At 58.5% G+C, this 12,107-nt stretch overlaps 1 protein-coding gene across 1 annotated transcript in view; it reads right to left on the bottom strand.

Moving 5' to 3' along the window:
- Positions 1-2,331: 2,331 nt before the first annotated feature.
- The window catches only part of FECH (ferrochelatase), a 32,290-nt gene continuing 22,514 nt past the window's right edge, over positions 2,332-12,107 (bottom strand). Inside the window, exons 6-11 of the mRNA XM_032953879.2 lie at positions 10,463-10,569; positions 8,824-8,922; positions 8,047-8,154; positions 5,577-5,741; positions 5,269-5,328; positions 2,332-4,198 (exon numbers count right to left, since the gene is read on the bottom strand). Of these exons, the coding sequence (XP_032809770.1) occupies positions 4,064-4,198; positions 5,269-5,328; positions 5,577-5,741; positions 8,047-8,154; positions 8,824-8,922; positions 10,463-10,569 (674 nt within the window). The 3' untranslated portion in view covers positions 2,332-4,063. The remainder of the gene's footprint in view (positions 4,199-5,268; positions 5,329-5,576; positions 5,742-8,046; positions 8,155-8,823; positions 8,923-10,462; positions 10,570-12,107) is intronic.

A 12,107-nucleotide genomic window follows, 5' to 3' on the forward strand; every position in this document is an offset into this window, starting at 1 on the left:
GGATAATGCACAAAGGCCGCAGGGGGTGGGGGGGGGCACGGCTCTCTCTTCCCGCAGAGCACCGCGCGCAAAGCCCCACAGACGACTGCCGCCTCTCGCCGACGATGGCAGCGCGAATTGGTGGCACGCGGCTCACACGCAGCGCCCGCAGCTACCGCGCTAGGATGGACGCACTACCCCGAACACCCCCCCCCCCACTCGGTGTTCGGCGAGTGGTGGTGGGGGGTGAAGGGTGTGCGTCTTATAGTCTGGAAGGCGTTGTGCCTCCTCGCACAACGCCTTTCGTGAGGCTTTGATTTACACCGGGCACAGAGTCGAGGTGTTAGGGTCTTACTCTCCGGTGCATAAAATTATCTGAAGGATAACAAGACGGTTGGCAGGGTTGGTTACGCACGGTTCAGCATACACACACACACGCATATGGGAGTGGTTACATCCATTGGCACGTGCCGTGCAGTGGAGCTGTGTCAGTGGAGCTGGAGGGAGGGGGGGTCGGTGGAGCTGGAGGGAGGGGGGGTCGGTGGAGCTGGAGGGGGGGGGCGGTGGAGCTGGAGGGAGGGGGGGGCGGTGGAGCTGGAGGGAGGGGGGGGCGGTGGAGCTGGAGGGAGGGGGGGGCGGTGGAGCTGGAGGGAGGGGGGTCGGTGGAGCTGGAGGGGGGGGCGGTGGAGCTGGAGGGAGGGGGGGTCGGTGGCGCTGGAGCTGGGGGGGGGCGGTGGAGCTGGAGGGGGGGTCGGTGGAGCTGGGTGGGGGATGGAGCTGGCAGGCCGGGTGGGGCCACATCTCGCCACTCTTACCCCACCCCCCATCCACACCATCCACACCCCCCACCCTGTCCCAGGCAATGCTGATGTGCTATATTCCCTGTTGTGTTCGGGGGGTGAGCTGCAGAAGGTTGTCACGGCTTTTATCAGTGTTCATTAAATGGCTTTCATATTATTTTTCTGTAGCCATAGCTGCCGTAGTAGTTTAATAAAAGTCAAAACCATCGCACTTTAATTTCGCGGTGGCTTTTCTTGATTTCTCTGCTTTATTTGCCGCGCAATCACCGCACAAACATTCCCGTGTCTTGCCCTCTTTTTGTTAAATAAAATAATTACAGGGCATCTTGGCATATCCGCCCTTCGCCAATTGCCAGCACGCACCCTCCCGCAGCACGTGCGTGTTGATGGCGGGTGTGGCCGTGGTCACGCGTACAACAACGTCCACGTGTCTGACCTTCCACGCACAGTGGGACATGCGGCGTCGTGAGCACTTTACTGAGCTGGCGTCTGGCCAGAGCGAGGTGTTTCCGCGCACCTTCGCCCCCCGCCCCCCACTACGACGGAGGAGACACCATGGGGCACACCACCCCACATTGTCCTTTGGACATACTGGCCCCAACCACGAGGAACGTGGAATTTCCAGCACTTTTTAACGGAGACAATGAGCGCTTACCGACGCTCGAGCGACATCGTCGGCCAATGGCCAATCCACTGCTGGATTAAGGCCTCCTCAAGCCACCGCCGTCTCTCGCTATCCCTGCGAGGTGATAACCCGCCTAGCACCTGCACACGAGTTGATGTCATCGCTCCGTCGCCTCGGATGAAGAATCTCGGTCGCGTTCCATTCCTTGAGTGCCTCCCCGATGCCAGTGTGAGCCCAGGGCAGGTGGAGGTGTGAGCCCAGGGCAGGTGAGGATTGAAGTGAGGCCAGGGTAGGTGTGTGTGAGATGCCAGGGCAGGTTTAAATGTCAGGGCAGGTAACTGATCATAAAATATAAAAAAAATGATTCATGGAAAAAAAAAACTCATTATTGACATGAATGACATCGTATCTCTCAGGCACGTGACTCGTGCCCACCGTGTTTCGATCTCTCTGAGAACGCCGGGGGGGGGGGAGGGCTGCTCATTAATAAAATTAATGTCAACAAAATTTCATGGCGGGACTTGTCTCCTCGTTTCCGCTCCGTGATCCTCAATCGTCCGATGACTGTGGACACAACTCGCGCGCCCTCTCTCTCACCGGTCACAGCACATGCACGGGCTCCTCGGGGAGTTGACGCCTTCAAACAAAAACCGAAAGCGTTACATCTGACGCCGTGACGTCGAAGCGCGGCCCCCCCCCCCCATCCAAAGCGCGGTGCCCGGGGCAGTCGCCCCCATTCGCCGTGCACCCTAGCGACGGCTCCGGTTGTATCGATACGTCTTGTGATTAAACGTTATCATCCACGATTCTCGCAGTCTCCTTGTCTCGGGGATTTGCTACTCTTATCAATCGTAAGACTTCGCCAGCAGGATACAGACAGGGAATCGAGAATTCGTAACACACAGGAAAGCACTCCAGCACTCGGGACACGTCTAATCTACGTATTTTAATAACAATGTCAAAGTATCAACCAGTGTCTCAGGACAACGTTCAGCACTCGATACATCTTGCGACAGCAATTCAACAATACAATGGAAAAACTCGCCTAACGTAATGCGCGCAACACACCCCGAGTTTGTATTAAGTTGGAATTTCCAAGGCTCCAATGTGCTTCGGTTCACCAAGTTTATTTGGTGACGTTGGAGGTAGAGCACGTGACCTGCCAGGCATGCCAGATCTCCTCCCCTCTCAATGCGAACATGCCTTTCTCTCTGCACAGCCGATGTCTGAGTGTCACCAATCTCTGCTGCTGCTGCTGCTGCAATAGGACCACAATCGCCCGATGAGGCTGCAGTCGGCCGCTCTGGCCGCGCCTGTGCCGATGGGCGGCTGTTTGCCCGTCTCCCCCCGGCTCGCAGTTGCCCTCCGGCGTTGCTCCCGGTGTCACACACCGAGACTCCTCAGTGGCGCTCGGTTAAACATCACGCACCATTTCACAGGGGCGCGCAAGGTCAACTTACACTCGACCTGCAAGTCCAGATTTAAATGAACCTCGTGTGCGAGGTTGATCTGGCGCTCCCTGTCGCGAGCACGACCACAGCGACGATGCAATTTACCACGATTCAATAAACAAATCTGATCTTGACCCTTTCCCATTCCGATGACGTGCGTGTCCCAATTCCGTTCCAATTCCGTACGTCATGAGAATGGAATCCGAAGTACAAGGACATGCGGGAGGGCATGTGGCGCCAGCTGTCGTGGAGTGCGGTCGTGTCGCGACAGTTCTCCGCGGTGAGTACGATGTCGTTAAAAACAACGGCGCTATGCCTCTCTGAATAAAACTAATCGCTCGCGCGTTCCGAGATTAAGCGGTGATTGGGACCACCACACCCTGCAACTTGCAGACGTCTCGGAACGAGAAAGGGGGTCAAGTGTCCTCGACAGCGGCGACTCAACGTGTACGGGGTGCGAGCCCAGAGCTGTGCACGATCCCCAGCTCAACAAGGGCAAGGGAGGGGGGCTCAAGGTCCCACGCGTTGTTAACAATCACACGTGCTTCGTATGGCGCGAAAGAAGTTGAACGTACATACGTACAGGGAGCGCTCAGCTCAACGCGTGTGTCTAGAAGCGCACTTGAGAGAATGAGTTGTATAAGCTCGTATTGCATAGAGAAAAGTTTACTCATGGGCCCCACGTCAGGTTGCAAAGAGCAGATGCACCCACACACCTAACGGGGAACTTCCGGCCACAATGAAAACGTGGGGTTATATATGGAGCTGACTTCAATGGAGGTATACTCCAAAAACAAACAATATTTCAATAGGCAGCCATCACAATTCCACTGTCTGGAAAAGGCACACATACAAAAAAGTTTCCGCCAAATTTTCACAGATCAAATTTCCTCCGACAATTTCCACTTACAGTGCACTCGGACCATAGGTCACATGAAAACTGGCCACTACTTCCAGAAGATTGGAAATGTGAAGAAAACGATGCTACGCAGCACAAAAATATGCTTCCGACTGCAAACCCATGTCACGTGTCATCGTAATCTTCTGAGACCATACCACTCTCCCCCCTCTTGCCACCCTGTCCTCTGACCCCACTCAGCATTTAGGTCACGGGTCAGTGCTGATGGTGCCCCCCCCCTAGGCCACGCCCCCCCCCCCCCACTTAGCCATGTCCCCTCACCACCCCACCCCAGCAGGCTGAGGCTGGGTCACAGCTTCTGGTTGGCGAAAAATTCCTTGGCTTTGCCGCACGTGGGGTTCACGCAGAGCGGGCAGCGCAGGCCCAGCTGCCGTGAGCACGTGCTCCCCGACTCCAGGTGTACCTTGACGAGGTCGGCCATGGCCTGCGAGACAAGGGGGGTCGGTGCAGAGAGCGCGGCGCTCAGAGAGAGTGGGGCTCACCTCTGCGAGCCGTGGTCATCCAGAACAGACCGTACGACGTATAACGATGTAATACGAAGGAGACATCACCTGCGATGATGATACACTCCGCAGCTACCGGCGCGGTCATCTGGGCTCGACCACCTGAATGTGAAATTGTAAGTTGTTGCTCTGCATCTATATCTGCCGTACGCAAAAGAAGAAGATCGATACCCCGCCACCCACGCACTGAACCTCGTGGCGACCTGGCCAAGGAGACGCCCGGTGGCAGCTGTCCCTACGTGGCCACAAGGGGACCATAGCACGGGCCAGCAGGTGGGCGGGCCATTCGTCTGTCAGTAGGGCGCCCTGTTGCGATGCGACTCGTACAAATTAAACATAAGAAGACCGTGCTTCTTTGATCCCAACCGAATGTGGCCGACAAAAAAACTCGAATAGTTTAATTTTTCTCCCGGTGCCTCTGAAGGTTTGCATCTGGAGGCGTGTTGACAACGACCAAATACAAACATGACATCAGATTACAAAATAAAAACACTGTCAATTTTTATTCCGTCAGTGTTATTTATACTACAGTTTTGACATGGAGACCCCCGTTTTGACTCTGGACTTGACCCAGTCCAATGCCCCGGGTGCACAAAGCCAAGTTCAAGAGGTTATCAAGGTCAGCCGAGGGTTAAGACGCGGCCACAAGGCGCCTAGTGGCGTGTGAATGTTCACCTCGCGAGAGTCTCCCCAACGCACTCATTTTCAGAGAGGGAGGCGGCCGATATCGCCGATAAGACATCATCAGCGCGAGGGCCGCCACACATCTGAAACCATTGGGATTTGACAGCACGATGATGAAGGGGTACTGTCACCATTTGTGTATTGTTGCAGGGCCGCACGTCAGGGGCCGCGCTAAAGGCCACCAGGAGCCACCAGGAGCCGCCAGTGGCCCGTGGGCCTTGCAATGAAGACCACCGCCCCAACGGCAGGCCTAGCACGACAGGCCGAGGGCAGGAAGGAGCAACTGTGCGGTGAGCGGGGCGAGTACCTCGATGAAGACGGGGTTGGCATTGAGCGACTCCGCTCTCCTTATGTTCTCCACTCCGCACTGCACGACAACACGAGCGAGGAGCACGAGGGCGCAGGGTTAAAGCAACAGCTCCCTACCTCTATAGCAACGTGTCACCGCCAATTGGTGGCGGATGGCGCTTGTTGTTGTCGCTGCGGTCGTTGTTGTTGTTGCACGACGGCCGACACGCCGCGCTAAGGAGCCCCGCGACCCGAGGTCCGTTCCCGGGCCGCGGCCGACGAGACGCGCGAGAGGCGGCGGTGTGGCGATGCCCCCCCCCCACCCACCTCTCCGGCGAGCACCTGCGCGTACTCGATGTCCAGCTCGTGCAGCGTCTCGATGTGGTCCGTGGTGAACGCGATGGGCACCAGCAACATGTGCCGCTTGCCACGCTCCGCGAGCCCCTTGATGGTGGCGTCCGTCTGCGGGCCGAGCCACGGCATGGGCCCCACCTGCGAGGCGAGACGACGACCCCCGGCGTCACCCACGACGACGACCCCCGGCGTCACCCACAACGACGACCCCCGGCGTCACCCACGACGACGACCCCCGGCGTCACCCACGACGACGACCCCCGGCGTCACCCACGACGACGACCCCCGGCGTCACCCACGACGACGACCCCCGGCGTCACCCACGAGGGGAGGGGGGGAGGGAGGGGGGAGGGAGAGACAAACTTCAGCCGGGTGGTGAAGCCTGGGCTCCGCTTTAGCATCGACAGAACTCCGCCGCCCAATTAGCAGCGCTGCTGTCTCGGCGTGAGGGCGAAAACGGCGATTGATTTTTATTTGGTATTTTGGTCTTTTGGGGTTGTATTTTTTTGGGAGGGGGGGGGGCGGGCAGGGTGGGGGGTGTTTTCTGTTGTTTTTGTTGTAAACCCAGGGGCTGTGTGTGGGAACCTAACGAGACCCGACAGGAGGGATGCGCGCGTGGTCCCCTGAGTTGCCAAGGGGACCTTTTCGGTGTCTCGCATCCCAATTAGGCGGAGCGCGGCAAACGGCCGATGTCACAACACGGATGCCGCTGTGACGTGACGCCCACCGCTCTCCCCGCTAGCGCTCTCACCTGTGGACAGCGATGGCGGCGGGGAGGGGGGGGAGGCGTGGGTGGAGCGGCCGATGTCAAGAGCGGCCGGGACTTTTCTCTCCTCCACCCCCCGCGCTCGTTAGAACAAGGCGTTGGAAAATTTTCCGCGCCAACGTTTTGATTTTGCAAGCGTCCCTCCGCCGGCGTCTCCTCGCCGACCGTCAAAGGCGCTCGCCGGCAACGTTTTTTGCGCCACCAGCCTGGGACGGCTCTACGGGTGGAGCTTTGTCTCCGTGTCTCAATGGCTGGCGGCGGCGCAGCGGTCGTACGCACCGCCGCTGCGAGCCCGGCGACCCAAGTTCCATTTCCGCTCACGACCAATGACGGTGGGCGAATATTTGAAGCGGGCGGTGCTGGGCCTCTCCTAGGTCGACTCGGCCTGACGCGAGCACCTGGGGCGGTGTGTGGTAACCGTCGGCATTCGGGAGACAGAGGCGGCCAGGCGTGGTGCTGGCCACCCGCCCACCTTTTGCGTGCCGTGCGCAGACCTTCGTAGACGCTCGCTAACAGCACTCGCCCCAAAAGTCTGTTAAGGATACACTATCGCTATTCGCGTGCCAATTAGTGCGCATTGTGGCCTCCGAGGAAATAATATTGCTCACACTAATGGCTTTAATGAAAAATAAAAAATTACAGTGCTTTGTCGATCCATTGCCGGAGTAAAGGTGGAGTCCACCCTTCCCTCAGGGGGGTTGCGTGACCCATACTTCACCACGCCACGGCTTGCTGAAAGGAAGTGGCTCGGACCTAACTCGCTCACACCGGTGGTTACCCGCTACCGGGAATCGAGCTCGGTTTGACGAATTCTTTAGCGCAATGCGACGCTAACGGCGGTGCCGGTGCGCCGCCCCAGTTGGCGGTATAGGAGCAGTGGGGAAGCACCGAGACTCGGAGCCGGCCGAGAGCCATCGCCACACCCATCGGTGTCGGAACGACGGCAGGACACTGGACGGCGGAAATCTCTCACGGCATCTGGGTCAGTTGAACGCAACGGAACGGGCACGACTGATAACGACGAAAGATAACGCGTTTCACAACAACCTGGGGCGAAACCCCATGCCCAAGCCAGACACGCCGATACCCACAACTTGACAGGCCGCGTCAACGGACAGCCTGAACTTGCTGCTGCAGCAGCGGCAACAGCAACGGGGACATTGTGCTCTCAGCGTCGCGCAGTATAAAGGACCAAACCTACGGCACGACATACACAGCCACTACAGCCTGAGCATTGCATCATCGGATTTTTATAACAGGCCACTGGAAGTTTTGGCGACATTGACCAAGGTTGCCTCCTCTGTGGCAGAGCAGACGGACCTCGCAGTGAGACGGTTCCGGAGTTCAATTCACGGTTGAGGGTCGAATTGGCCCCATCGTCCCTTCACGCCCGTGAGCAAAATAGCTATGATGAAAATACCAATACAAATGTAAACTTCTTCCGGGATGGGAGATGATACCGTGCATGAGAGAGGAAGCCGTGGGTGCTTCCTGACGACGCAACTCAGGTTGCGAAGCTACTATGCGCGGCGCGGCACGACGCGGCACGACGCGGCACGACGCGGCACGACGCAGCACGGCTTCCCGCAGCGTATCTCTGCGTCCACACAGCCTCTCACAGTATATCTGTGTCCCGCCGTAGCGCCGTCTCGCGTTGCCAAGCGCCCCGCCGCTCACCTTCGACTGCCACACCAGGCGATACGGGTGGCTGAAGTTGAGCTGCTCCATGACGCGCTGCACCGTCGCCGCCACCTCCTGCGGGTACGGGTCTCCGCGGTTCACTACCTGCGGTCCGGACGGGGTGGCGGGTGGGCGAGAGGATGACAGTCACGTGATCGGATACCGGGCCCACTGAGCTGCAATAGCTCTTTTGTCAGAAACGAGCTGGCTCTCACAAATGATAGCTCAGCAAAATGGTTTATCAGCATATGGAAATTTATAGCAGCCAAATACTTGAAAAGGACAGCGATTCTACATGTGGAGGGAAAAAACCGGAGGACCTGGAGAAAAATCCACGCGACCACGGGGAGAACAAACTCCAAATATATAAAAGTATCGTTCGGGTGGGGATCGAACCCAAAGACCTCATGCATAGCACACTGGTTCGTGTGCTGCGCTACAAACCTAACCACCAGGGTTCGATTCCCGGCCACGACCACCATCGGTTATCGACTGATCTCTGAACTCGTCCTGGCAACGCCCTTCAACTTGAGACTCAGCCTTGAGAACGAGTGGTTCGTGCGGTGTGTAAACATCAGCACGGGAGAGACAAATGTGGTCGGGCGCGGTCCTCGGCCACATCAGCCCCTGGCGCTCCGTAGGCACTCGCTCGCCGTACTTGCCACAGCTGCCCGTTCGTGGGCCACGCGGGACCTCTGTGTCGGCGCTCGTGTGCCTCTGTGCACGCGTGCGAGCGCCACGCGTGCCCGCGCGTGTGAATGTCGCCGCACGTACAGACATGGGCAGCGAGTGTGCCGAGAAGAGGATGACCACGTCTCCCCGGACGTCCGCGGGGAACTCCTGCAGCTCCTTCTTGATGTGGTCGGAGAAGCACTGTGGGGGGGGGGGGGGGGAGGGGGAGACACCCCCGCCAGCGTGTCAACGCACCTCACCGATCGTAGCCCTTCTCACGCTCCGCGACCACGCTCGCTGGCGAAACACTCTTTAGGGCATGGGGCGTGGGGGGTGGGGCGCGTGGGGGGTGGGGAGGGTGCAGACTCTTGTGAAGGTGAGAAGCATATTGAGTCGACGCTGACAGCGGTTCGATCGACAACGCGGTTCGATCGACAACACGGTGTCGCTCTCAAATGAAAGGGACGACTCCGGCTCGTCTCGCTCTGCCGGAAAAGATGCGGACCACGGAGACGAAACACGCACCGAGGTGCTCCGTTGCTAGGCAACAGCGGTGACGTATTTTCTCTCTCGCTATCTCGCTCTCTCCCCGTGCTTCTCTTTGATCTGGTGTTTGTATCGGTCAGCAAAGCGACATCGTGTTCAACCTCGCACTTTGACGGAGAGAGCAAGATCAAAACGTAAGCGGTGCTGAATGAACCAGTTTTATCGACCCCAGAGGTATGATGGGCCGAGTCAATCCCCAAACAGGATTTGAACTGGCAACCCTCCTGTCTGTGAGCCACCTGGCCACATGAAGTGGGGCCATACATCAACAGACTACTGGACATCCGTGAAAAAGAGCTTTATAGCTCATCGGATTCCTCCAGTAAAAACAAATATTCTGATTGTGACATGCAACAGGACAGCACTCTCCTTTCCTTGCTGGCATGCCCGAGTCAAGGGTGTAAATTCCACAATCCTCTGGCAAGTGCCAGTCTATCGATACCACACAGGGGTGCGAATCGTACGGCCCATGGCTTCGTTTCACACGTGAACCCGCGCCCGCATGCAACCCCCACCACTGACTTCCATAAAAAACATCCTACGCACGATATTTATCCATCTCCGCTTGCATTTTAGCTACACAACCCGGGCGCAGGAGGGTCATATATCTATCCGAGCTGGCACCACCGCGCTTGTAATGTGAGGCAGGCAGGCGATGGGCACGGCCCCAGCGTAACGCAGCCCAAAGTTTAGCGTCAGTCATGCGTGTGCCCCCTCCCCGCCAAAAGCATTGCACCACCCGGCCTGACCCACATCAGGCCAGGTGGCCGAGCGGTAGAGCGAGCGAGTGAGCGAGCGACTCGCAATCGGAAAGGTTAAAATAGTTGGATGGAGGTTGATTCAGCCCATCATTCCTTTGGGGTCGATAAAACTAGTACCGCTTTGGGGGATAAACTCTCCCCCATCGTAGGAGTGAGGAATTTCCACCGCTTGCTCAGGACTTTAAACAAGACATGAGCACCACCTGTACGATTTTAAAAAAAGCCTCCCCCTCCACCAGGCCAACTGCCCACAAAGTGGCGTCTGGCGTGCAGAGGTCGCCAAGGCGATCGTCGTTAACTGCGAGCCGACCGCTCTCACCGCGCCGATGGCCACACACCAAGGGAGCGCGATTCTGCCGAGCCGAACCGGCACCGGGGAGAGAGCGATCGTACGATTGAACGATCGGGCAAACGAGCGATCGAGCGAGGCTCACCTTAACGAGGCCGGGATGCGTGGGCCAGCGGTCGATGACGCTCCACGCCATGCGGGGCGGCGTGCCACGCTGCTCGTAGTGCCGGTAGATGGCGTTCAGGCTGCTCCCTGCACGGCGACAAGCAACAGACACAGCGGGGCGCACACGCACACGCGTCACGAGCGGTACGCACGGGGAGGACCAGGTGTCCACCACAGGTGTCCACCACAGCTGTACTGTGGTGGACACCTGTGGTGGAGCCGCTGTACTGCGGGTACTGTGGTGGACACCTGTGGTGGAGCGGCTGTACTGCGGGTACTGTGGTGGACACCTGCGGTGGAGCAGCTGAACTGCGGGTACTGTGGTGGACACCTGTGGTGGAGCGGCTGAACTGCGGGTCCTGTGGTGGACACCTGTGGTGGAGCGGCTGTACTGCGGGTACTGTGGTGGACACCTGTGGTGGAGCGGCTGTACTGCGGGTACTGTGGTGGACACCTGTGGTGGAGCAACTGAACTGCGGGTACTGTGGTGGACACCTGTGGTGGAGCAACTGAACTGCGGGTACTGTGGTGGACACCTGTGGTGGAGCAGCTGAACTGCGGGTACTGTGGTGGACACCTGTGGTGGAGCAGCTGAACTGCGGGTACTGTGGTGGACACCTGTGGTGGAGCAGCTGAACTGCGGGTACTGTGGTGGACACCTGTGGTGGAGCAGCTGAACTGCGGGTACTGTGGTGGACACCTGTGGTGGAGCAGCTGAACTGCGGGTACTGTAGTGGACACCTGTGGTGGAGCAGCTGAACTGCGGGTACTGTGGTGGACACCTGTGGTGGAGCAGCTGAACTGCGAGTACTGTGGTGGACACCTGTGGTGGAGCAGCTGAACTGCGGGTACTGTGGTGGACACCTGTGGTGGAGCAGCTGAACTGCGGGTACTGTGGTGGACACCTGTGGTGGAGCAGCTGAACTGCGAGTACTGTGGTGGACACCTGTGGTGGAGCAGCTGAACTGCGGGTACTGTGGTGGACACCTGTGGTGGAGCAGCTGAACTGCGGGTACTGTGGTGGACACCTGTGGTGGAGCAACTGAACTGCGGGTACTGTGGTGGACACCTGTGGTGGAGCAACTGAACTGCGGGTACTGTGGTGGACACCTGTGGTGGAGCAGCTGAACTGCGGGTACTGTGGTGGACACCTGTGGTGGAGCAGCTGAACTGCGGGTACTGTGGTGGACACCTGTGGTGGAGCAGCTGAACTGCGGGTACTGTGGTGGACACCTGTGGTGGAGCAGCTGAACTGCGGGTACTGTGGTGGACACCTGTGGTGGAGCAGCTGAACTGCGGGTACTGTGGTGGACACCTGTGGTGGAGCAGCTGAACTGCGGGTACTGTGGTGGACACCTGTGGTGGAGCAGCTGAACTGCGGGTACTGTGGTGGACACCTGTGGTGGAGCAGCTGAACTGCGGGTACTGTGGTGGACACCTGTGGTGGAGCAGCTGAACTGCGGGTACTGTGGTGGACACCTGTGGTGGAGCAGCTGAACTGCGGGTACTGTGGTGGACACCTGTGGTGGAGCAGCTGAACTGCGGGTACTGTGGTGGACACCTGTGGTGGAGCAGCTGAACTGCGGGTACTGTGGTGGACACCTGTGGTGGAGCAGCTGAACTGC

The sequence above is a fragment of the Petromyzon marinus genome, chromosome 13 (assembly GCF_048934315.1).
Source record: "Petromyzon marinus isolate PM22_M1 ecotype Great Lakes invasive population chromosome 13, UKy_Petmar_22M1.pri1.0, whole genome shotgun sequence".
In the NCBI taxonomy this organism is placed as follows: Eukaryota; Metazoa; Chordata; class Hyperoartia; order Petromyzontiformes; family Petromyzontidae; genus Petromyzon; species Petromyzon marinus.